The sequence below is a fragment of the Heterodontus francisci genome, chromosome 10 (assembly GCF_036365525.1).
Source record: "Heterodontus francisci isolate sHetFra1 chromosome 10, sHetFra1.hap1, whole genome shotgun sequence".
Lineage (NCBI taxonomy): Eukaryota > Metazoa > Chordata > Chondrichthyes > Heterodontiformes > Heterodontidae > Heterodontus > Heterodontus francisci.
The window spans coordinates 94,243,456-94,270,844 of record NC_090380.1 but is presented as its reverse complement, the minus strand read 5'-3'; the positions used below and the strand labels follow the sequence as shown (position 1 = coordinate 94,270,844).

Genomic DNA, 27,389 nt, shown 5'->3' with positions numbered 1-27,389 from the left:
GAAATCTGAGCCCCCCCCCCCACTGCCCCAAGACTGTAAAAAGTTTAAAGTTCACCCCTTCCCACCATCCCCTACACTGATGATGATTATTTGCCCCCCCCCCAACAGTGAAATTCATAACTCCTTCCCCTCCCCTCCCCCCACCAGTGTCATGCCTTCTTTCCCCATCTGGGGAAGTGAAGGCGCGGGAGAGCTGGCCACTGCTCCAAAGATCGCAGCGGTTCCAGAACATTGAAGGTAATTTCTGTTCCAACCAGGTGAGGAAGGGGTCTCAGGTTCCCCTTTCACCCCCTTTTCTGGTTTGACTGCAATAGGATTTATCCTTTTTTAACAGTGATTGAACTTACCACCTCAGTGAACGCATGCTCCTGTTCCTCTAATATAATTGCAAATGAACCAATCAGACATGTTTTCTGGGGTTTAAACAAGAAAGATGCAAGTTTACTATCCCTATCACTCTAAACCAGTTAAAATTTACTAAAATACGCTACGCATCCGCGCCCACATTCACACGAGCCACGCACACACATCGATTACAGAGGCAAAAACAATTGGGAGGTTGGAGTAGAGTCTGTAATAAATGGAATTGAAATACTGTTCAGTAGTCTGAGTCTTTCGTTAAAATTGTAGTCCTGAAGTCCTCGCTGGGCCATGTGCATGGTTACAGACTTGCGTATATCCTGGTTTTTGGTCTTCTCTGGATCTGTGCTGGAGAGAGAGAGAGCTGTTCCCTTGATCACTTTCAGTTACTGTCCTCCTGCTTTTTGAATGACAGCTCTCAATCTCCCAGAGTTGCACAGGCAGTCACATAACATGACCATCTCTTTGTGTTTTAATGAGGTTCTTCTGGAATTTTCTCTGAAATTCAAGGCTCTGCCCTCAGGCTCTCCAGATGTACTTGGTGGGGGGTGGTTGGCTCTTTCAAAGTCAATGAGTGTCGATGGCTCTTGACCACATTGACAAGGTTATCTCAGGTAATTGAATCAGAGAGCACCCCATTGACTCAGCCTAGCCAGAAGAATCATGTTTGTCTTCAGTCTAATCCTTTGGTGTTTGAAATGCAAATGTTCATGGCCATTTTGGCTGCTAGCTGTTCTTTTTTAACAATTTCCAGCAAAAGTCTCAGGCAAAGTTCTAATCTATGAAATTAATATTTTCCATTTGGCATGTGGGTTTTCATAACAGTAAGTTTACGTTAATGTATTAATTCAATTAATTAAAGTATGTAGATGTGGGTCTTGTCGCCCAGCGGCGAGAGGGCTGCCACGTAGCCTCGCCACTCCTGGGTGGATTTTGCCAGGCTCCCCTAGCGTCTGTCTCCATGGTGGCCTCTGCCGGATCCATCTTCTGACCCTCCCTCTTTTCCCCCCCCCCCTCTCTTTCCCCCCCCCCCCCCCCCCCCCCCCCCCCGGCCATGGAGCCTGACGTCGGGGGCCCAATAAAATCCAGCCCTAGGTTCAAAATAAACTGCAAGCATATAATAATGTCTAGTTGTAATCTTCAGATCCCATTTACATTGTCCATTGGGAATTATGAACCAGTCTCACTTTTGGAAGAGAAGGGACTTTGCTTATTTAAAGCCTGCTTACTATTGAAATGTATAAGTTGCACCATACGTCTCCATAATTAGTGAGCTGAATGAGATTACATTGGGAACAGATGTTGGCTTTTCCAAGAACTAGTTTTTATGCAATAACCTGCGATATTACGGGAAATTCTTGAATGTCTTGCCATTGCTCCATGTGTGTTTAACAATTAAGCTAAAATTAAGTTGCGTCTGCTTTGTTTCACTAAATATTGAAGATGTAAAATTTTCAATTGCATGAAAATTAGAAGAGTGTACAAATGCTGGGTAAAACAACTGAACATAACATCCAAGCAGCAGCTGAGGAACTAAGGGACAGAGATTCATCTTGGGTGGTAGCACAAACTGGGTGATATCTGATTGGCTGTCTGGTATTCAGTTCATGGAGCTAAATACCAGGCACTGTGTACAATGCACGACCGATCTGATATTGCCCGTTTTGCGCCAGTGCCTGAGATTAATTTCTACCCATAAGAGTTTATGGGCCAGTTGTTGCACTTCAGCAAAAGGTGAGTTAGGTTAATCCACTTGCAGCTGGAGTGTTGGTTGCCTTATATTATGGAGGCACCTAAGGGAGGAAAGTTAAGAGAACAGCAATCCATAACAGTATTAATAGAATAAAGGCTACAAAAGCTCAGTGGGTTTTACCCAGTTTTTAGTTGAGCATTACAGACTGAGAAGGTCCCAGGTTTGCACTCGAGTCTTTGCTATGTTAGTTGACCTCTACTAGCAGCACACCTATGTGGCTGGAGCTATCTTGCTTCATGGCTGTGTTCTATCATTGTTGAGTCACACAAGTAATGACCACTTCATAGTAGTGAGGGAAGCATTGTCTATCGTGATGAGAGAAATACTGGAAGAACCTGCCCAGATACGGAAGCAAAATTTAAGACTTGGATGGAGTTGGGCTTTAATTTAAGCTTTGAGATGAGAAGTGTTCAACATGAAAAAGACAAGCAGGCCTTTTGGAGGCATTATTTAAATGCATACTAATATGAGTACAATGCATTTATAAAATCTGGACAAAAAGGGGTGCTGAAATATTGGGCTGGATTTTATAATCTCATCAGTGGCAACACAGGTAGACAGGGTGGTGAAGAAGGCGTATGGCATGCTTTCCTTCATCGGCCGAGGCATTGAGCACAAGATTTGGGACGTCATGTTACAGTTGTACATAACGTTGGTTAGGCCGCATTTGGAGTATTTTGTGCAGTTCTGGTCGCCACAGTACAGGAAAGATGTGATTAAGCTAGAGAGGGTGCAGAAAAGATTCACAAGGATGTTGCCCGGTTTGGAGGGCTTGAGTTATAAAGAGAGATTGGATAGGCTGGGTCTGTATTCCCTGCTGAGAGGGGACATGATAGAGGTATATAAAATTATGAGAGGCATAGGTAGGGTAGATAGCCAGAGTCTGTTTCCCATGGAAGGGGTGACTAAAACTAGAGGGCATAGATTTAAGGTGAGAGGGAGGAGGTTTAAAGGGAATCAAAGGGGTAAATTTTTCACAAAGAATAGTGGGTATCTGGAATGAGGTGGTGGAGGCAAGAACAGTAGCGACATTTACGAGGCATCTGGACAGGTACTTGAATGAGCAAGGCATAGAGGGATATGGAATTAATACAGGCAGGTGGGATTAGTATAGCTAGGCATTATGGTCGGCATGGATACGGTGGGCCGAAGGGCCTGTTTCTACGCTGTACGACTCTATCTCAGTAGCAAGATGAAAAAACAGCAGCCTGCCTGTGCAGGCCGCACGCCATAGTGCCGCAACAATCTTCCGTGCGGCGGCTCATTTAAATAGCCAGGGCAGGCTACCCACCACCTCCCACCTCCCCCGATCACATGGAGGGGTTGGGCTGTCTGTCCCTGGCAATGGCGTCAGCTGCCTGTACGCAGGCGCTGATGCCATTTTTAAAGGGTTGTCAGCCCTACCAGCTAATATAAAAATATTTCAGGGTAGACTGAATTAAAGTTTTAAAAAAAAAAGTCTCTTTTGTCCCTCTCCCACCCCCAATAACAATTAAATTAATTATTTTCCCTTCTCCCACCCCCCCCCCCCCCCAAACAAAAGACCTTTACAATCTGAGTCTCCTCTTCCCCCCCCCTCCCCCACCCACAACCTGCACAAACTTCCAACTACAACCCTTCCTGCCGTCCCCTACACCCATGAGGCTAATTTGACCCAGTTCCCCCTCCCCACTGCACTGCTAAACGTAACTTCCCCACCCCACCACCAGTGTTGCGCCTCGTTTCCCTGGACGGGGATCCGAAGGCGCGGGAGTGCCGGCCACCGGGGTGAAGATCACAGCGGGACATGAGGTGGTAATGTGACTTCATTAATTCAATCATTTTAATTTATTTAAATGTTCAAATTGGGGACCTGTCACCAAATGATGGAGGGGCTGCCACGCGACTTCGCCACCGCCACTAATATTGAGCCAGGCCCTCTGGGTGCGTGGCGGCTCTCTGAGACATTTTCCCACTTCCCCCCCCCCCCCCCACCCCCCACTTCCCCCAGCCATGATCCTGATGTCGGGGGTTGGTGAAATCCAGCCCATCTGCTATTGATCAAGCTGGTTTCCGCTCTTCATTTGTTGTAAGCGAAATGATTTTTTTACCTCTTGGGTGCATCTCCTTCATGGTTCCTTCTATTAAAATTAGCGCACAGAAAATTACGGGGTATGTGCACCTGTGGTGCACCCCTAGCATGAATAGCTCTGTTTCATGAGTGCTGATGAAAATTTACCCTGTTGAATTGAACTCCTGATCTTGGGGGTCCATGAGGGAGATGTGCCAAGAACAGCTTTGTAACGATGACAAAATTGGCTAAAGATTATATTCAGTGAAATAAAAAATATTAAAACAGAAGCTAAAAATCACGAATGATGTTTCAACTATCTAAAGCTTGAGATCTGAAAATCAAAACCCTTAAAACATTGGGAATTTTTTTTTAAAGTGCAAAAATTAGGTAATTTTGAATTAAATTCTGAACCATATGTTCTTCACTTTCTATAGGGAAGATTACTGTTTTCTCATGATTATATATTTTGGTGTGGAGATTTCAATTACCGCATTGATCTTCCAAATGAAGAAGTAAAAGAGCTGATCAGACAACAGAATTGGGACTCTCTTCTGTCAGGGGACCAACTTATTAATCAGAAAAATGCTGGACATGTAAGATGAAAATTTATTTTTTAAGAAGTAACTCTTGAAATGTATCATTATGAAGTAGCTTGTGCATCTTTTGAAAGCAGACTCTTTAGAATTTTTTTTGTCAAATAAATACCTTTTCTAGGACTGGATGTGGGGGAGGAGTTGGAAAGAGCATGCCTTGATCCATCCTGTAATTGCACTTGGGTTACCAAGAAATAAACTTGACATCAGGCTACTTAACATGACGTAAACCATCTGGGTCATTTAAATTGAAGAGCATGTATTCAGACAGTGCGTTTATGTCCTATCACAAACTGATGGTGCTGTTTTGTGAAAGGCTTTTAGCCTGCTGCGCATATGCTATAAAAGCTTTACCTCAGGATGATAAATTCCATATGGAATGAAGTTGTAAATCATTGCAATAAATCATTATTTAGTTGTAGATCTCAAAGTAATATTAACAAAAACAGAATATACTGGAAATACTCAACAAGTCTGGCAGCATCTTTGCTTTTTCCCCAGTTTTGATGAAAGGTCATTGTCCTGAAACATTGGCTAGAATTTTACTCATAAAAAAACATAGAAAATAGAAGCAGGAGTAGGCCATTCGGCCCTGTTCCGCCATTCAAAAAAGATCACGGCTGATCGTCTAATCCTGTTCCTGCTTTCTCCCCATATCCCATAATCCCTTTATTCCACCCCAGCGAGCAGGATGGTGGGGGGTGGGGTGAGGATGGCATAAAATTGAGTGGGAGGCTCCGGGAGGCCTTCCCGACCCGCTCCCGCCTCTGCCCCACTTTACGTGGGCTGGGGGGGTGGGGGGGGGGGCAAGAAACGGGCCGCCTGCCCCAGACCAATCAAGGTCCTTAAGTGGCCACTTAATGTCCACTTAAGGGCCTTCGCCCGGCACAGGGTGCCCGATTGAGGGCCGCTCCCATTTCAACAACCACCCCTGGGACCTGAGACACACACCCCCCCCCCCCCCCCCCCCTCCCCAAACAACCCCTTGCCGGGGTGCTACCAATTAGCCGGTGAGGCAAATCCCAACTTATCTATATGCCTGGCTCCATGTCCTTGGCTGGGTTAGAGTCCCAGCAGTGGCCACTGCTCCCAGTGGCGCTGCTGGGACTAAGAGCTGCTGGCCTGTTGATTGGTCGAAAGTTCAATGAGCTGGGACTTCCTCCCTCGGAAAACTTAAAGCCCGGGGACCTGTAAAATGCGGGTCGGATCCCCGGGCCGGGTAGAAGTGGGTTTGCCACCGACTTTTACGTGGTGGCCAGCTCCTGTCCGCCCGACGTAAAATCTAGCCCATTAACTCTGTTTCTGTCTTTAGATTCAGCCAGACCTGCTAAATATTTCCAGCACTTTGGATTTCTAGCATCTGCAGTATTTTGCTTCTGTAAAGCATGTCAATGGTGGAACAACAAAATATGCAAGATTATCTAAAAGGTTATGACATTTGCGACAGTTACACTGCCATTTTTGCTTAAACTCCACCGAAGTTTATAGTCTTGCACTATTTTAAATGATCAGACAGACCATTGAACCTCCTGGGAAGCCTGAACCTAACTCTCAAGATGAAAAAATAATCAGAAAAGTTAACAGGCACTGCAGCCTGTGTTTTTTTAACAATAAAAATGAGTAAGCAAGCTTCTGCACTTATGACCAAGCACTCATGCACAGTGCTTCTTTATCACTGCACCACTCTCCCACTCCACAACCCACAGTTGTGTAGTTGGCAGTGTAAGTACAAGGTTACACTGTCCTGTAGCGTAACTCTCCAGTGAGGTGCATATATTCTAGTTTTCAGTCTGACACAGGCACAATGGTTCAATCATTTTTTTTGTTTTTGCAGATTTTCCGAGAATTTTTAGAAGGCGTAATAAATTTTGCTCCAACATACAAATATGACCTGTTCTCTGATGATTATGACACAAGTGAGAAATGTCGAACTCCAGCCTGGACAGATCGAATTCTTTGGAAAAGAAGAAAATGGCCTGTTGACAAATCAGGTCTGATAAATGAGTTGTGTTGCAGTGCTATGCTATCTCGCTGCATATTCCTCAAATTTATCTGTTTACTCTTGTGTTGTTGTCATTCTTTGCACTATTTGGATAATTCCACGCTGTCGTTGCCTCCACTCCCGAAGGGGTGCTTCATTTGGAGGGAGCATAGGAATGATATAGGAGAACTGCATTGCAACTCTAATCCCCCGACTCATGCTTCCTTTGAGCACAGATACTGTGGGAACATGGGCTTACCCCTTAATGTTTAAGCTTCCTGTGTGTGGCTGTTTATTTTGAAATTTACAGAACTCTAGCTATGTTCAAAGGATGTATGCTGCATGAAGAATATAAAATATCCTGTAATTTCTGATGACATTAAACAATTAAACAGTTACTGCTCCAACATTCCTATTTTGTGCAAAGGTCTGCTTTCATTTTTATCAGGAGATGCAGCAGAGTTCCATCAGGAATTGAGTAAAATTAGTCCAAAGGTCATGAATACAAGCCACTGCTGATATATTTGCCTCACTTCCATGCAAATTGGTAATGTGTTGCACAATAAAGTTTAGACATCAAGTGCTTAATGTAAATCTGACATTCAAATTAGAGAAGTTGACTCTGACTGTCCTTGGCTTTTTATTTATTTTCTTCGCAGAGGGAGGTTGTGGGTGAGGAAGTTCATCTTGCATCAATTATGTTCTGTATTTTCCAGCTGAAGACCTGGATTTGCTGAATTCCAGTATTAAGGATGAACCTAAGTTAACTAATTCATGGAGTCCTGGAACACTGGTATATTATGGAAGAGCAGAACTGAAAACATCTGATCATAGGTACGCCAAACAGTCATTGTTGAAGCAACATGAAACCTAGATTTTTTTTGCTCTATAAGAAAAAGTTATAGAAGTCAAATATATGAAATGTGCAAGAATCTTCAATTTAATATCATTAAGATTTACATTTTAAATTTGTCATTTGGTTTCATAGTAAGCTGGTCACTCATAAATTTTAAAATAGTTGCCTGACACTGGTGTCTGTACTGTAGAGGGCGTATATTGAAGCACTAATACGGATTTACTTCACTGTGTTACAGTGAGGCTTTCCAGCAATAGATTTGTGATCAGGCAGTCGGCACACGATAGAATAGTAGGTTAGGAAAAGTGTCCACGTTTGTGTTCTAGCCCTCTTACTAACAGATATTTAGTGGGGGCTATAGAGATTTCCTGATTTATCTTGCCATCTTCTCGCTTTGCATCTAGTATATGTGGCTGGAGAAACTGCAAAGTACAAAACAGCCAATATGCAGGTCTGCCTGCACTACCCATTCATTGATGTGAGGAAGATTTGCTTACGATATGATGTAACACTGGGATAATATAATCTATTAAAATGTATTTTCAAATTGTTGAGTTATTGCTGAACTTCAATGAACCGTTTATTTCAGAACTGGAGGCATTGGAACTTAGTCAAGTGCCAGTTCACATACAACAGTCATCTGATTTCATGATCTTGAGCCTCACTTAACTTGTAATAGACAAATCTGTCTAGAATAACCTAGTCTGGGAATGGCTACATGACCATACATTTGCATGCAGCACGATTGAGCAAAGGGAATGGTGTATTGAGTGAATTGGGTGAAGGGCAAGAGAGAAGAACCATAAGCACTAATGTATTTCACTCTTTATTGCGATCAGCCCTACAATGCTCCATTCTTTTTGTCTACTATAAATAGTAAAGTTCTGAAGACAGATTGTATATAAAGTTGTTCTTATTTTGTTAGGCCTGTGGTTGCCACTACAGACATAGATATATTTGAAGTGGATCCTGAGGCTCGACAAAGAGTATACAAGGATGTTATTGCTGTACAGGGACCACCTGATGGCACAGTGGTAGTGTCACTGACCAGCTCCTCCCCGAACTACGATTATTTTGATGATAACTTGATAGACCAGTTGCTTCAGCAGTTTGCTGCATATGGTGATGTTATTTTGATAAGGTAACAAAATATTTTTATCTCTATCCAGCTTTTGTTTAGAGTATGAACAATCTTTTTTTTAAAAAAAAGCCAGCAGTAATTGACCTGGATCCTGAAATGCTTTCCTATCTGCAGATTTCCCCTTGCTAAACTATAGTTCAAGCTGTTGATTGACCTGTGTTAACTTAATAATTAAAGTTTGACATTAAGGGACACCACTCCACATTAGTCAAAGAATAATATGTTGTGCGTTCTGTAATATAATACTTGTCTGTAAAAAAAAAAGTGCATCATCTGATACCACAGGAGACAATTAATATGGATATACTTTTTCTTCCGCCAATTGCATTCTCTTCCCTCCTACATGTATTGACACCCTGCTAGTGTACGGTTCCACTGATGCCAGTTATCATCCAGTCCCTTACACACCTGACCATTGTTTATGAAAGATTGCCAGTAAATGTTGGCGGCTATTCAACTGTGGATGGTATAGCTGCTGACTGCAGTATGTTTGCTGCAAGTGTACATAAACAGAGATTTCCAGCAGTGGTTGCTGGATTGCAGTTAGGAGTGGGGACCCTGATGAGGCTGAAGATGGATAGAAACATAGAAAATAGGAGCAGGAGTAGGCCAATCGGCCCTTCGAGCCTGCTCCGCCATTCATTATGATCATGGCTGATCATCCAACTCAGTAACCTGTTCCCGCTTTCTCTCCATATCCTTTGATCCCTTTTGCCCCAAGAGCAATATCTAACTGCTCCTTGAAAGGATACAATGTTTTGGCCTCAACTGCTTTCTGTGGTAGTGAATTCCACAGGCTCACCACTCTCTGGGTGAAGTAATTTCTTCAGTCCTGAAAGGTTTACCTCGTATCCTTAGACTATGACCCCTGATTCTGGACTCCCCCACCATTGGGAACATCCTTCCTGCATCTGCCCTGTCAAGTCCTGTTAGAATTTTATAGGTTTCTATGAGATCCCCCTTCACTCTTCTGAACTCCAGCGAAGATAATCCGAACCAACTCAATCTCTCCTCATGCGTCAGTCCTGCCATCCCAGGAATCAGTCTGGTAAAGCTTCACTGCACTCCCTCTATAGCAAGAACATTCTTCCTCAGATAAGGAGACCAAAATGGCACACAATATTCCAGGTGTGGCCACACCAAGGCCCTGCATAATTGCAGTAAGACATCCCTGCTCCTGTACTCTAATCCTCTCGCTGTGAAGGCCAACATATCATTTGCCTTTTTTTACCGCCTGAAGCACCTGCCTGCTTACCTTCAGTGACTGGTGTACGAGAACACCCAGGTCTCGTTGCATATTCCCCTCTCTCAGTTTATAGCCGTTCAGATAATCTGCCTTCCTGTTTTTGCTACCAAAGTGGATAACCTCACATTTATCCACATTGTACTGCATCTGCCATGCATTTTCCCACTCACTTAACTTGTCCAAATCACCTGAAGCCTCTCTGCATCCTCCTCACAAATTGCCCTCCCACCCAGTTTTGTGTCATCTGCAAATCTGGAGATATTACATTTAGTTCCCTCATCTAAATCATTAATATATATTGTGAATAGCTGGGGTCCTAGCACCGATCCCTGCGGTACCCCACTAGTCACTGCCTGCCATTCGGAAAAAGACCCATTTATTCCTACTCTTTGTTTCCTGTCTGCCAACCAATTTTCTATCCATCGCAATACACTACCCCCAATCCCATGCGCTTTAATTTTACACGCTAATCTCTTATGTGGGACTCTGTCGAAAGCCTTCTGAAAGTCCAAATAAACCACATCCACACTGGCTCCCCCTCATCAACTCCACTAGTTACATTCTCGAAGAATACTAGTCGATTTTGTCAAGCATGATTTCCCTTTTGTAAATCCATGCTGACTCTGTCCGATTCTACCACTGTTCTCCAAGTGCTCTGCTATAAAATCTTTCATAATGGACTCTAGAATTTTCCCCACTACTGACGTCCGGCTGACTGGTCTATAATTCCCTGTTTTCTCTCTGCCTCCCTTTTTAAATAGTGGGGTTACATTAGCTACCCTCCAATCTGTAGGAACTGTTCCAGAGTCTATAGAATCTTGGAAGATGACCACCAATGCATCCGCTATTTCTCGGGCCACTTCCTTAAGTACTTTGGGATGTATATTATCAGGCCTTGGGGATTTATCGGCCTTCAATCCCATCAATTTTTCCAACACCATTTCTCTACTAATACTGATTTCCTTCAGTTCCTCCCTCTCACTAAACCCTGTGTTCCCCAACATTTCTGATACGATATTTGTGTCCTCCTTTGTGATAGAGGAGCAGCGCATCAGTTGGGCCACCAGCTTGTTTGCAACCTTGGTGTCACCTATGCTCCCGAGATGAGCTCATATTCGCACCATCATAAGACTGCCTATTTCCACCTCCATAATATCGCCCGACTTTGCCTCTCCTCAGCTTATCTGCTGCTGACATCCTCATTCATGCCTTTGTTACTTGTATACTTGACTACTCCAATGCACTCCTGGCTGGTCTCCCACATACTCTCCGTAAACTTGAGGTCATCCAAAGCTCTGCTGCCTGTGTCTTAACTTACACCTAGTCCCATTCACCCTGTGCTCATGAACCTACATTGGCTCCTGGTCAAGTAACATCTTGATTTCAAAATTCTTATCCTTGTTTTCAAATCCCTCCATGACCTTGCCCCTCCCTATCTCTGTAATCTCCTCCTGCCCAGCAACCCTTCAAGAGAACTGTGCTCCTCTAATTCTGCCCTCTTGTGCATCCCTGATTTTAATCACTTCACCATTGGTGCCCACACCTTTAATTGCTTAGGCTCTAAGCTCTGGAATGCTCTTCTTACACCTCTGCCTCTCCATCTCGCTTTCCTCCTTTACGATGCTACTTAAGCTTTTGGTCATCTGGCCTGGTATAGTTTAGTTTTATAATGCTCCTATGAAGCTCTTTGGGATTTTTTTTTTAATTGCGTAAAAGGCGCTTTAGAAACTTATTTGAATAAGTGATCATAAAAATCTGATTGTCTTTTTTTAAGGTTTGTAGAAGATAAAATGTGGGTGACATTTTTGGAAGGCAATTCTGCTCTCGCAGTGCAGAAGTTAAATGGCACTGAAGTAAGTAAAAGTCTTAACCAGAATTGTAAATGGAATTTGCTAAATTTTGCTGATGGAGTGCTAAAAATATACCTGTCATGCAAAGTTTTTATTTGTGTCTACTGGCCGTTCTCCCATCTTGCACTCTGTCAATGAGATCATCCAAAATACTGCTGCCCGAATCCCAAGTTGCACAAGTCCCATTGACCCATCGCCTCTGTGCTCCCTGGCCTACCTTGGCTTCTATCTCTTTTCAGTACCTTGATTTTAAAAGTCCATGGCCAATCTCTGTAATCTCCTCCAGTTCTAAACGCCCCTCCAAGATATCTGCATTCCTCCAAGTTTGTCCCCTTGTACATCCCCAGCTTTGATCGTTCCACCATTGATGGCAAGCCTTCAGCTGCTTAGGTCCTAAGCTCTGGAGTTCCCTGCCTAAACCTTGATGTCTCCCCTCTGTCTCTGTCTCTCCCTTCCTTTTAAGACCCCCCCCCCCCCCCCCCCATTAAAACATACCTCTTTGACCAAGCTTTTGGTTACCTGTCCTAATATTTCTTTGTGGCTCGGTGTCAAATCTTGTTTGATAGCGCTCCCGTGAAGTAGCTTGGAATGCTTTACTACATTAAAGGCGCTATATAAATGTAAGTAGTTCCGTGCCAATTGGCAGGTGCGACAATCCATTTCTTCCACTGCTTTACATTAAACAGATCATGTTTTGGGTTTTTTCATGACTAAGTCCTTTTTTATGGACAAGGCATTAACCTGACTTGCACATCCCTACGAAGATGACAGTTGGTTATTGTATTCCTGTTAGACACAAGTATCCTGCTGTCTGGAGTGGGGTATGAACCCATAACGTTCCAATTAGGAGGGGCTGGAATGCTCCTGTTGAGTCAGACTCTCACTATTGCAATGCATTTGTAAAGGGAAACTCCTGGGAAGCTAGTCCATTGTGCCCAGCTAAATAAATAACTTGCATTTTTATTGTACATTGTCAGGATGCCAAAGCATTTTACAGTGAATATATTATTTTTGAAATGTAGCCATGTGTTTTGTAGGCAAACACGATAGCTAATTTTCATACAAGGTCACACAAACCCTAATAAGATAAATAACCAGTTAATTTGGTTTTGGTGATTGAGGGCTGAATATTTTCAGCTACACCATGGTACTCTCTGCTTTTGTTAGTATACTGCCGTGGAATCTATTGCGTCCATTTGAACAAGCACCCCAAAAAGGTTGGGTGTTAGGACGAATAAATAGAGAAATTGATCAGCATCTGACTAGTGGTCAGTAGCCGAATAAAGTCCCTCCTCTAATAAACAACCATTCTTCACCAACTTATATTTTTCTCCCTACTCTGCCAAGTTACTCTCCTCAAAGCACTGAGAAATGCTGAAGGTATGGTTCTACAGTTGCTCACCACCTTCTTTTCCTCACTTTGTAGGCTTTCTTCATGTGCCAAATTAAATATAGATTGTCAGCAGGCTGTTTTATTTGTGGGAGCTATTGCACATGAGCTCAATGTATGCACAGGTGCCCTTGTCAACAGAGGTCCCTGGATATAAGTCAGAACAGGAATTTTGGATGATTTTCTCCTCCCCCACTTCCATTTAACCTAAAGGTTCTGAGGCAAAGGTAATGACCTTGTTCTGTAACTGGACTCTCAAATCTATAAATCCACTAATAATCCAAAGAATGAGAGTTCAAACTCCACCATGACAGTTTTGAGAATTTAAATTCATTTAAAAAAAAAAAACAAATCTGGAAGTAAAAAGCTAATTTCAGGAACTAAGTGACCATGAAGCCACTTGATTATAATACAGATCTAACAGGTTCACTAATATCCTTTGGGAAAGGAAACCTGCACTCCTTACTCAGTCTGGTCTATCTGTGACTTCAGTCCCACACTAATGTGTTGACTCTTAAACTGCCCTCTGAAGTGGCCTAGCAAAACACTTGCTCACCAGTAATCTGCTCACTGATACTTTGGCCTGATCTGTTGGTTGTGGGGTTGCTTATTTCTATCTTGCTGCTTTTATTGTTCAGCATGCAAGTAGCCCTCTGGTGCAGCTTATCAGGTTAGCATCTGGTTTTCACATATGCCTAATGTTGCTCTCGCATGCTCTTCTACACTAATTGAACCAGGGTTACGATGATGATGAAGGAGCTTTCAGGCTGTGGGGTTACAGACTGTGATGGGTTCTGCCAGGCCCCTTGATTCCAGACCTTATTGCAACATCAACAGTATGAAGGCCTTTAAGGTCTCGGCCTTGGCTCAGTGATAGTACACTCATCAGTAAATCAGAACGTCATGGCTTCAAGCCCCATTCCAGAGACTTGAGCACATAATCCAGGCTGACAGTGCAGAGCAGTACGAAGGTTGAAGAATCCTATGGAAAAGAGAAGAAATGAGAAAAATCTGAATTACTGATATTTTAATAAAAATATTTCATGGAATATGAGACCTAAAACCTTCTACCATTCCTGCATGTTACCTGTAAAATTCTAGATGATCCCCACTTGAACTTTCAAGCCTCATCCTGCACTCAAATGCCTCTCTGAACTAATGGTGGTCTTTTCTGTAACATAACTAGCCTGTTCCATTTTATTTCTTCAACGTGTTGCAGCTCATGTAGGCCAGTTGCAAATATTTTGCAGCTGGCTGAGCTATTTGTTTGGATTTAATAAAACATAGAACAGTACAGCACAGTACAGGCCCTTCGGCCCACGATGTTGTGCCGAACCTTTAACCTACTCTAAGATCTAAGTAACTACCTACCCTTCATTCTACTATCATCCATGTACCTATCCAAGAGTCGCTTAAATGCCCCTAATGTATCTGCTTGTACTACCACCGCTGGCAGCGCATTCCAAGCACCCACCACTCTCTGTAAAGAACCTACCTCTGATATCTCCCTGAAACCTTCCTCCAATCACCCTAAAATTATGCCCCCTGGTGATAGCCCTTTCCACCCTGGGAAAAAGTCTCTGGCTATCCACTCTATCTATGCCTCTCATCATCTTGTACCCCTCTATCAAGTCACCTCTCATCCTTCTTCGCTCCAGTGAGAAAAGCCCTCGCTCCCTCAATCTTTCTTCGTAGGACATGCCCTCCAGTCCAGGCAGCATCCTGGTAAACCTCCTCTGCACCCTCTCTAAAGCTTCCACATCCTTCCTATAATGAGGCGACCAGAACTGAACACAATATTCCAAGTGTGGTCGAACCAGGGCCTTATAGAGCTGCAGCATAACCTCGCGGCTCTTAAACTCAATCCCCCTGTTAATGAAAGCCAACACACCATACGCCTTCTTAACAACCCTATCAACTTGGGTGGCAACTTTGAGCGATCTATGGACATGGACCCCAAGATCCCTCTGTTCCTCCACACTACCAAGAATCCTGTCTTTAAGCCTGCATTCCGCATTCAAATTCGACCTTCCAAAATGAATCACTTCACACTTTTCCAGGTTGAACTCCATCTGCCACTTCTCAGCCCAGCTCTGCATCCTGTCAATGTCCCGTTGCAACCTACAACAGCCTTCCACACTATCCACAACTCCAGCAACCTTCGTGTCATCGGCAAACTTGCTAACCCAGCCTTCCACTTCCTCATCCAAGTCATTTATAAAAATCACAAACAGCAGAGGTCCCAGAACAGATCCTTGTGGAACACCACTGGTCACCGAGCTCCATGCTGAATACTTTCCATCTACTACCACCCTCTGACTTCTCTGGGCCAGCCAATTTTGTATCCAGACATCCAACTTTCCCTGTATCCCATGCCTCCTTACTTTCTGAATGAGCCTACCATGGGGAACCTTATCAAACGCCTTGCTAAAATCCATATACACCACATCCACTGCTCTTCCTTCATCAATGTGTTTTGTCACATCTTCAAAGAATTCAATAAGGCTTATGAGGCATGACCTGCCCCTCTCAAAGCCATGCTGACTGTCTCTAATCAAACCATGCTTTTCCAAGTAATCATAAATCCTGTCTCTCAGAATCCTCTCCAATAATTTGCCCACTACCGACATAAGACTGACTGGTCTATAATTCCCAGGGTTATCCCTATTCCCTTTCTTGAACAAGGGAATAACATTTGCCACCCTCCAATCATCTGGTACTACTCCAGTGGACAGTGAAGACGCAAAGATCATCGCCAAAGGTGCGGCAATCTCTTCCCTCGCTTCCCGTAATATCCTTGGGTATATCCCGTCTGGCCCCGGGGACTTATCTGTCCTCATATCATTCAAAATTTCCAGCACATCCTCCCTCTTAACCTCAACCTGTTCAAGCATATCAGCCTGTTCCACGCTGTCCTCAGGTTTAGTGATTTTAGACTAAGCATGTAGTCAATTTCTAGACTGCAAGTCCTACCCAGACCATGCTGTTGGGTGCAGTGAGTTGAGTCCACTGATCAGCTATGTAGGAATTGGAGGAGCCTTTTGGGGGTTCTCATTTAGTTTCTTTTTTAAATCTTTGTTGGAGAGTGTGAAAGAAAATGCATCGGTTGTTTACAGTAACAGAAAAGGCACCAGGAGCAGTAATGAAGAGTTAAGTGGGAAAGTAACAAACACAGAGAGAATGAGGGAGAGGAATGCAGAACAAATGGAAGGAGAGAATAGCAGAAACAGAAATGCAGAAGCACAGAAGCATAACCAGTGTAGTAGAAAGCAGCAGGAGAAGAGTACTAGAGTTTTGAAAAAAAATTCTATTCACTGCATTAAAAACTAGGAACTTCATGAAGTCCCAAAAAAATGATAAAATTTGGGTGGATGTGGACGGGAACTTTCCCCTTGTGGGAGAATCTAGAACTAGTGGTTGCTGTTTATTTAAGGCAGAGATGAGGAGAATTTTTTTTTTTAAGAGATACAGCACTAAAACAGGCCCTTCGACCCACCGAGTCTGTGCCGACCATCAACCACCCATTTATACTAAACCTACACTAATTTCATATTCCTACCACATCCCCACCTGTCCCTATATTTTTCCCTACCAACTACCTATACTGGGGGCAATTGCTAATGGCCAATTTACCTATCAACCTGCAAGTCTTTGGCATATAGGAGGAAACCGGAGCACCCGGAGGAAATCCATGCAGACACAGGGAGAACTTGCAAACTCCACACAGGCAGTACCTGGAATTGAACCCTGGTCGCTGGAGCTGTGAGGCTGCAGTGCTAACCACTGTGACTCTCGTGAGTCTTTGGAAAACTCTTCCTCAAAAGACGATGGAAGCAGAACCTTTGAATATTTTTAAGGCAGAGGTAGATAGATTCTTGATAAGCAAGGGGTTGAAAGGTTATCGGGGGTAGGCAGGAATGTGGAGTTGGGGTTACAGTCAGATCAGCCATGATCTTGTTGAATGGCGGAGCAGAATTGAGGGGCTGAGTGGCCTACTCCTGCTCCTAATTCTTATTTTCAAGAAATAAGTGAATCTTGCTTGAATACTGACAGAGGTGACTAATTTGATGGTCCTTTCCAGAATCACTGAAATCTATCTTGATTAAAACATTTTGGGGAAAAAAGTGTCATTCCATTCATACAGGTTTTCGGCAGGACAATCAATATTCATCTAAAGAATCCAGATTGGAGCAGCAGATTGGAGGAAGAGATGAGTCTGGAAAGAATTGGCCTTGGTTTGCCAGTCTCTTCTAGCTCCACACTGCTTGGAGAGGATACAGATGTTTCTGCTGACTATGATATGGAAGGTATGTAATAGGGATTCAAGTTTAAAATCACATTTTCATTTTGATTTCTTTACATTAAGGTAAGACCTTTTACTATGTTTCTTGAATTTATAAAATGTAATTCAATGTTGACTGCGGTATATTAAAAATGTATGAAAACTTTCAGTAAAATGATTTGGCTATGATTAAATCAATCCGTAGACAAGCATCCCATCAGAAATTAATTTCACTATTTAAATGTTTCTTATTTGGGCATGTTAAATTACTGGCAGTACATTCAGTTAACTAAATGCCACTTATAAATGAAACTGTTATAAAAATGAATCTTAATCAGTAAATGTTGTTTACGTATTCCGCATAACTTTATTTGTGGAATCCCATTATTGATCAACATCAGTGGGCAGTCACGTAATTTCTACAATTTTAGGCAAGAATAATTTTGGTTGAATGATAACAAGTGATACAGGTTCAGCCACTGAACAATGTAAGAATTTGTAGTAATCAGTTTTTGTTTGTCTGTATTGTCCTGATTGGTTGGTGGGTTGATTTTAGTGGGTGAAGCCTGTGGGCACGTGGTGGACTGGGGGGGGAGGGGGCAGCAGTTGGGGAGGGGGTGGGGTAAGGTATGGGAGGTACAGGAAGAAGGGGTGGGATGGGAATGATACGAGAGGGATGAAAGGAATGGGATGGGTATGGCATGAGAAGGATGGTAAGGGAGGGATGGAATGGCATGGGATGGGGATTTAAAGTAGTACTGTTGCAATAAAGATACTAATTTCACTGCAAATGTTTTGCGGATCTCTACTAGTTAATCAACTTTAGTGCATCCTTAAAAGCATTTGTTACTAATATAAAAACAAAATGCTGGAAATACTCAGCGGGTCCGGCAGCATCTGTGGAGAGAGCGAAAGGGTTAATGACCTGAAATGTTAACTCTGTTTCTCTGTCCACAGATGCTGCCAGGCCTGCTGAGTATTTCCAGCACTTCCTGTTTTTATTTCAGACTTCCAGCATCTGCAGTATTTTGCTTTTATTTTAGCATTTGGTACTAGTTTGTATTGCATATAATGTATCTAATACTGTTTTCATACAGGTGATGTAGATGATTATTGTGCTGAAGTAGACGAAATCGCTCAGCATTTGCAGCCTGTCTCTGGTTCAGGTTCAGGCACCTCTCCTGGTTCGACCCCGAGGACAAGTCCATGTCCATCGCCCACAATACCAGAGATGCCTTTACCAGTACTACCTAGCAGACCAAGTCGAGCAGCTCCAAGAGTTTCCACAGTTCTACAGGAACAAGCACATCAAGGTAAAGATTTTCTGTGAATATCAACAGTATGTTTAGAAATATATAACTCTCATTGTATGCAGACTAGCCCATCTCTTATAACTTTCCCTTGAGGAAATGGTCTACACTTGGCCATTAATGACAGTACTGTGATTTAGTTTCAGATTAGTTAGAAATTTAGCTACACATGTAACAATTCATTTCAGTTACAAGCAGTTGGCATTGCTCAGCAAAACAATAAGGCCCCTTCTATTTCCATTATATTATGAAACACAAAAATGACAGGCAGGAAAGACCATCTGGTCCATCAAGTTGCTCCACAGTGTGATCCCTGAAGCATCAAGATTAGACAGCCCCTATCCGCTAGAAGCCATGTATTCTTAAGAGCGAAGCAAAAACTTTTTTTTAAAAAACACAGCCGGTTAGGTTGAAACGAAATGTGGAAAATTCCTCAAATCAAGGCAAACAAAACTATTCCAGGACACCACATTGTATGAGCTGGCAACTGGTTCCATGGATCTACTATTCTCTGGGAAAAGAATAACTGCTTCATATCTAGCATAGTCTTAATCTTGTGTAATGTGTGCATGACCCCTGGTTCTCTCCATTCTGTGAAACTGAAATAATCAATCTAGTCTGTTACCGATGTTATATACATCTGTCAAGTCACCTTGAAGTCTCCACATTTCTAAAGTGAATAGACCCAGCTTTTTAAGCTTGTCTTTGTACACCATCTGATGGTTGCCTAAGCCAGAAACACTGGATTTTAAATGCAGTTACCGTGCCCTTTTATAGGGCTACCCATAATTTTAAAAAGTGACATGTTAAATTCTAAGCTAATTACTTTCATTTCTTTGTCTTAAAAAAAAAAATCCATTATGCTCCTTTATCCAACAGCTTGTTTAAAATATTAAAATATAATGAGAAATATTGGACAGTCTGGATGACCGTTACAGAATGTAAAAACACTTTTATTTGCTTATTCATTTTACTGAATTTAATGCATCAGAAACAAAGCAAGGAAAATACTAGGAAGTTTAATCATAGGCTACTTTAAATAGTTCACCTAGGTTGTTCTTTCTTTTGATTGACTTAATTATTTGCACTATGACATAAGCTCTAATCTACCTATTATGTTGTTAAATGGTTAGTCATTTATTGTCTTTTTAAAAAAAAATCAGTTTCTTCAGAGCTCCAGCAAGTTCCAATACACAAGGAAAGTGTTCAAACACTGGAACCGAAGCGACCACCTCCACCACGTCCTGCAGTACCTCCTTCAAGACCTGCTCCACCACAAAGGCCACCACCTCCATCAGGTAGATGAGCTTTTCTTTCCCCTGGTCTTGCCTCTAAACTTTCAACAAATTAAAAGTGATGCAAAATAACTTGGCTTAGCTGAGTATTTAAGTTGGGTCTTATGGAAAAGAAAACTACGAAACCTACAAAGCCAAGACCATAGTTGCCATCCAAATATTCTTGTATGTAAGGTTTTGTGTAGCACATACCTGTGTTTTACTTTTGTTAGTACTGGTGTGATAATCGTTGAGTACAATGTAAAATGTGTTCCAAAGTTAGCTTTATTGGTCTTAGTCAAAACTACAGTAGAATGTTCATAATCTACCATCACCTGCTGTGTGTATGTTGGAAATTAAAACGTAATCGGAAGTCCCCAAATTTTTGTCCTACGCGTGAGTGCCGTAATGCTGTTTGCACAGAAATGAGCACAAGTATAATACAAATAACAAAAACTATAGCTTTATTTTGCAAGAAAATGGGATTAAATACAAATAACAAAATATTGAATAGTTTTGATATCCTACACAAGGCTTTGTTCCTGCATAAATTCTGGATAAGCAAAAAACAGATAATTGGAGTATTAATCATAAAGGTTCCATTGCAAATTCTTTCAGAAGCAGTTTTCAGTTTAAGTTTGTTCACTGGTTGGCAAATCCATCAACGTTAACCCTTGTAGAGTTGGAGGAGCATTCCTGCACTAAGTCACTGTTGTAATGTAGGCAAATATCAATTTGCGCATAGCAAGGTCCTATAAATCATGTGACCAGATAATCTGTTTTTTGTGATGTTGATAGCGGAGTTAATGTTAGCCAGGACATTAGTAGAATTCCTCCAGATAGTCACATGGGATCTTCTGCATCCAGCCGAGATAGCAGACGGGCTTGACATAATGGCTGGGTTTTAAGGAGCCCTTGGACGTCGGGATCTGTGGTGGATGGTCCTGAAGATGGCCCTGGATGAGGCCTGCCACGGACCTAGACGCTGGCAGGGCCTGGCCCAGTATTACTGGTGGCGGCCCCGACCCCCTGCTGCTCGGCAACGAGACTGCAATTTACATAAATTAAAATACTTGAATTCATTAATTTCACGTCGCCACCTGATGTCCCGCTGCAATCTTCACCCCAGCGACGAGCACTGCCGCGCCTTCGGATCCCCGTCCGGGAGAGCGAGGCAGAACACTTACTGTGGGGGGTGGCAGGAGAAGTAAATTTATCACTGCGGGGGGGGTGGGGGTAACTGAGTCAAATTAACATTGTGCGTTAGGGATAGTGGGAAGGGTTGTAGGTGAAAGATTGGGGGAGGGGGGTGGGGTAAGGGAAGTTAGACGGTAAAAGTAAGTGTTTTGGAGAGAGAAAGGACACATTAATTTATTATTGTGGGAGAGGGACAAAAGGGATTTAAAAAAAAAATTACATTTAACTTTAAATATTGAAATTTCCCAGTAGGGATGACTGCCCTTTAAAAAATATTGTCAGCGCCTGCGCACAGGCAGCTGACACCATTGCTGGGGATGGACAGCCTATCCCCTCCACATGATCGGGGTAGGGGGAGGTGGCCCGCCCGGTGATTTAAATGAACCGTGGCGGCTCTTTGGCATGCAGCCTGTGTGGGGAGCCGCTAGTTTTTATTGCCCCGCGGTGGGCTTATAAAATTCAGCCCAATGTCTCATCTAAAATATGGAACTTCCAACAGTGCAGCACTTCAGGCTGACATTTCAGCGCAATACTGACTTATGTCCTTGAAGCCTCTGGAGTAGAGCTTGAACTACAATCTTTGACTGAGGCAAGAGTGCTACTACACAATTGGAAGTGTTTGAATTTTAAGATACTGCAAATCCTTTGTGGGGATTGAGGGGCATTGAACAAACCAAATATCAGATTGTACATAATGGGGAATAAGCAGTTTTGCAAATGGAAGAACAACTAAAGTGATAGATTGGAATTGTATATTTACTTATGTGTGAATCATGCATCTTTCAGTATCATAAGGTATGTTATATTTGTTACTCAAATCAATCATGATATATTGCTTCATAAATAGTGAACCACTATTGATTGTCTGATTTAAGCTGTATTGAACCATGGTAATCATCAGAAACTCTTTACTTGTATTTACTATTCCACAGAAGTTCTACTCTGTCATGAATTAGAGTCGAGAAATTGTAATACTCAGATTTAAAATGCTGAAATCCTGAAAAATCGGTTACTACCTTTGAGCATTGCAAAAAAAGATAGCTAATATGCATCCAATTACTGAGGCAAAAATGCTTCCTACATATAGAAATATAGACTGATCAGGGGATACAGATCAGAGAGTAAATAAAAACATGAGAAATCCACTGATACTTCCTGCATTTCCAAAAACCAATGATCTTTGTTTTTCTTTGGGGCTGAATACCTATAGGTGGCGTAACAATCCCTGTAGCTTCAAAAATGCAAATTAACAGTTTATTAATCTTTTTGAACTAAAGTGGAAACCACTAATATAAGCAACTTTTATGTCAACTTGTGTGTCTGATTTTATAGTGAAATGTAGAAAATCCTGCAGGGGGTTATCCTCTGCTATTGAAATTATGTCCATTTTTGAGTTTTACAATTATTCTGTGATTGTGAATGGGTGGAGAGCCATTCTCTGAGATTTATTGGTGGATGCTGTATTGCTACATGTGAAGAGAAAATGGGAGTCCCGTTGCTTTAAAAATAGAATGAGGGAAGCAAAAGAGTTCTTTTGATCACTCATCCTTTCTGTAGTCTTGGTGTGTCTAGAATGTGTACAGTTTGGTAGTAGTAGGAAACAAGACCACTGACAAGAGATCCAAAGAAAAATAGTTATCTAAACTGTGATAGATGCGCTGCGTCCAAAAGACGCAAAGCACATTCCGACTATTGGATTTACTGGGATTTCTGGACGTTGCGCTGCTACAGTAAATATTACTAATTGGATTCTTGACAGAATAATATATAATTCATGCATACTTCCTAGATATGCATATGTTTTTGACAAAGATGTGTCTCCTTAATCTATTTGTATTATTCACTTTGTTGCATCCTATATTATTTTGAGTAGTTTGCTCTGTTCAAACCTTTAAAGGCTACTCTACTACAACACCATCTAGTACTTATAATAGGGCCTTGAATGTAGTAAAACGTCCCAAGGTGTGTCACAGGAGCATTATGAAGCAAAAATTTACACTAAGCCACAGAGTGGGACAGATGACCAAAAGGTCGGTCAAAGAGCATTAAAGATCATTTTAAAAGAGTAAAGAAGGGAAGAGGCTTGGGGTGGTACTTTCAGAGATTTAGGGCTTTGGCAGCTGAAGACCCATTTGCTCAAAGTGGAGTGATTAAAATCAAGAATGCTCAAGAGCCAGAACTGGAGGAGTGCAGATATCTTGGAGGATTGTAGCGCTGAAGGCAATTACAGAGATAGGAAGGGTCAAGGCCGTGGAGGGAATTTTAAAATTAAAATGTTGCTTAACTGGGAGCCACTGTAGATCAGCAAGCACAGGGATGATGAGTGAACGGGATTTAGTGAGAGTTAGAACAGCAGAGTTTTGGATGACAGGTTTATTATAGAGGTAGAAAGTGGGAGTCTGGCTAGGAGTGTGTTGGAATAGTCAGGTCCAGAGGTAACAAATGCATGGATAAATGTTTCAGCAGCAGATGAGCTCAAGTAGATGTAGTGTATTTGGGTTTCCTGAAGGCATTTGATAAGGTGCCACATAAAAGATGTTGCACAAGATAGGAGCTCACGGTATTGGGGGTAATGTATTATTAGCATGGCTTGAGGATTGGTTAATTCACCGAAGACAGAGAGTTGGGATTAATGGGTCCTTTTCAGGTTGGAAAGACATAACTATTGGAGTGCCACAAGGATCAGTCCTAGGGCCTCAATTATTTACTATATATTAATGACTTGGAGGAGGGCGCAGAGCGTAATATATCCATATTTGCTGACGGTACAAAAATAGGTGGGAGGGCTGACTTGGAGGAGGGCGCAGAGCGTAATATATCCATATTTGCTGACGGTACAAAAATAGGTGGGAGGGCATGTTGTGATGAGAATATAAGAAATCTGCAAGGGGATATAGATAAGTTCAGTGAGTGGGCAAACACTTGGCAGATGGAGTTTAATCTAGGAAAGTTTGAGGTAATGCACTTTGGTTAGAAGAAACAAAAGGCAGACTATTATTTAAATGGAGAGACACTCCAAAAAAGTGCAGTACAGAGGGATCTGGGTGTTCTTGTGCATGAAACACAAAAAATTAGCATGCAGGTGCAGCAAGTAATTAAGAAGGCAAATGAATTTTGGCCTTATTGCTTGGGGGTTGGGGTTTAAAAATATGGAAGTCTTGTTACAACTGTACAGGGTGTTGGTGAGGCCACACCTGGAATACTGTGTACAGTTTTGGTCCCCGTATTTATTTATTTTTTTATTTATTTAGAGATACAGCACTGAAACAGGCCCTTCGGCCCACCGAGTCTGTGCCGACCATCAACCACCCATTTATTCGAATCCTACATTAATCCCATATTCCTACCACATCCCCACCTGTCCCTATATTCCCCTACCTATACTAGGGGCAATTTATAATGGCCAATTTACCTATCAACCTGCAAGTCTTTGGTGGTGGGAGGAAACCGGAGTACACGGCGAAAACCCACGCAGACACGGGGAGAACTTGCAAACTCCACACAGGCAGTACCCAGAATTGAACCCGGGTCGCTGGAGCTGTGAGGCTGTGGTGCTATACTGGCATTGGAGGCAATTCAAAAGAGATTCACTAGGCTGATTCCTGGGATGAAGGGGTTGACTTATCGAGAACAGCTAAACAGGTTCGGACTTTATTCATTAGAGTTTAGAAGAATGAGGGGTGATCTTATTGAAACGTACAAGATTCTGAGGGGGCTTGACAGGGTAGATGTTGAGAAGATGTTTCCACTAGTGGGGGAATCTCAAACTAGGGGACATAGTTACAGAATAAGGGGACACTCATTTAAAACTGAGATGCGAAGGAATTTCTTCTGAGGGTAGTGAATGTCTGGAATTCTCTATCCCAGAGAGTTGTGGAGGCTAGATCACTGAAAGTATTTAAAGAGGAAGTAGATAGATTTTTGAAATATCGGGGAGTTGAGGGCTATGAGGAGCTGGCACGAAAGAGGAGTTGAGGTCTGGGGCAGATCAGCCATGATCTTATTGAATGGCGGGGCAGGCTTGAGGGGCCTAATGGCCTACTCCTGCTCCTATTTCTTATGTTATGATGGGCAGAATTTACTCCGTTAACAAGCTTAGCCAGTTTGATCACAGTATATGCTCAGAGAACCAATATGATATAACCAGCTTGGGTGGATGCTCCGATTTTTTTTTTTTCTTAATTGACAGTTACAGTGGTCCATATCAATGCATTTTTCAGACTTTTAAAAAGACGAAGTTACAAACTTCAGAGAAATTTATATGATCCATTTGCTATTGCACGAGTTAAGGCTTTTCAGATGAAGTATTTAATGCCTGTAGACAAGAATACATTTTTCTAAATACTTAAGTCTCAAGTGTGTATGGCTTTACCTGTTTCTTTATTAAGACCAAGCCTGCGCCTGCTTCACAAATACTAATTTCCTTTCTTCACTATCATCCTCTTGCTTCACTAAGGAGCTCGAAGCCCAGCACCTACTAGGAAAGAGTTTAAAGGTAAAAAAAAAATTTAAATGAGACATTATGATGCATTTCCCTAAATGCTCACTTGTATTTACACCTACAAGATATTCTGAATGCTGTGTGTAGAACTGAAATTGTTTCTTCCGTTCTTCAGTAAAGTAGGTTTTCTTTATTTAAAAAAAAAAGATTTACTTTTTTGCATCATGTCTCTGAAGATCCCAAACCATTCTCAATTCAAGAGTGTACTGGCCTGTAACCTGCTCTTATCAATTTGTCAGCGTTAACAGGAAGAGAACAATGTGGGTGTGACTTACCCTTTCATTTTTTTTATCTCTGGAAGAAATTCGCATTTTCCTCTCAGCACACAAATGATAACATGACCTTATCATCTCAGCTTAAGTGGCACACACCCAATATGTAGCTTCGCATGTAACTTGCAATGCAACCAATAATTAAATTGTACAGCACTGATGAGATATTTCAAACTTGCTTTGCTCATTTGATGACCAGGGTCTAATCATCAAAGTTAATGCATCAGTAATAAGTGCATTGTTATGTAAGAATAATTGATGACCATCACCACCTCTTCCCCATTCCATTGATGAAGAATAGTATTTTTCATTGTAGTGACTTTTAAGACAACATTCCTTTGATTTTGCATAGGGAAAATACTATTAATAATTGAGCTAGATTGTCAATGCACCAATTTTGCGATTTCTGTTTTCAATTAGAATTCTTACCTGACAAAATAATCACTGATGGGTAGCTTTTGTCTGCTTCTGATCAATATAAAATGGGAGCAAGACTGAACAATGGAAGTAATTTGACCACTTTTGTTATCAACAGATTGTGTTTGATTTCCCTATCACAGATGAGATCTAATATTTCCAAATCTTGTACTTGATGAGCTATTTCGCTTCCATTTTGGCCAAGTTGCAGAAACTCCATCTTCATTAATATTTTCCTTTTGTTTTGGGATCTTTAAGAGATTGTGACTCATTGTTGGCTCAATACAAAGGCTGCAATCAGAAGCAGCATGCTAATGAAATCAAAAAAGCCACAGTAATACCTTAAACATTAATACTACACTGCACAAAGTGTTGCTCCCCACTCTGCTTAGTTCTGCTTGACTACTGCTCCCATTAATTGTCTATTGGAAACTCAATATTAGCTCATGTCATGATATCTGTAGAATACTCTATCTTCATCCTCAGTGAGTACCTTCTTGTTTACTGTGCAACTGCTTTTGTAAAAGGTAAATGGGTAAGCCTGCTGCTGTGTAAATGGTTAGAATTTCACCTGTGTTTTGGCTTGATTTACTTTTCTGTTTTCTGCCCTTGATATGTCCGTTGTGATGGTTTCTGTGTAGAGAACATATTTTCTTTTTTTTCATAAGGTCCTGGGGCACCTGTCAGTCCAGGGTTAGCTAGAAAGGAAATGGAAGGTAACTCTTGTTTGTGATATAACAGAAGTATAATGTGTTAGAGTTAAATGAAGGAATTCTTGTAAGTTTGTGTTAAAAATAACTGTTAGAAATAATTAGTTCTTGCATGCATAAAGCTATGATGTTAACTTGATTTGTCTGTGGGACTTTGTGGCTTGTGTTCTCTTCACTTCAACATTTCAATGGAATGGAAACTT

At 41.9% G+C, this 27,389-nt stretch overlaps 1 protein-coding gene across 5 annotated transcripts in view; it reads left to right on the top strand.

Moving 5' to 3' along the window:
• Positions 1-27,389, top strand: part of synj1 (synaptojanin 1) — a 124,146-nt gene that overhangs the window by 79,441 nt on the left and 17,316 nt on the right. For 2 of the 5 annotated variants that reach the window (XM_068041070.1, XM_068041071.1), the window contains 10 exons: positions 4,601-4,759; positions 6,594-6,750; positions 7,457-7,574; positions 8,522-8,737; positions 11,758-11,836; positions 17,368-17,530; positions 18,603-18,818; positions 19,979-20,113; positions 25,743-25,781; positions 27,145-27,192. In XM_068041070.1, coding sequence (XP_067897171.1) covers positions 4,601-4,759; positions 6,594-6,750; positions 7,457-7,574; positions 8,522-8,737; positions 11,758-11,836; positions 17,368-17,530; positions 18,603-18,818; positions 19,979-20,113; positions 25,743-25,781; positions 27,145-27,192 — 1,330 coding nt within the window. The remainder of the gene's footprint in view (positions 1-4,600; positions 4,760-6,593; positions 6,751-7,456; positions 7,575-8,521; positions 8,738-11,757; positions 11,837-17,367; positions 17,531-18,602; positions 18,819-19,978; positions 20,114-25,742; positions 25,782-27,144; positions 27,193-27,389) is intronic. The other 3 variants (XM_068041074.1, XM_068041073.1, XM_068041072.1) reach the window with 2 other exon arrangements.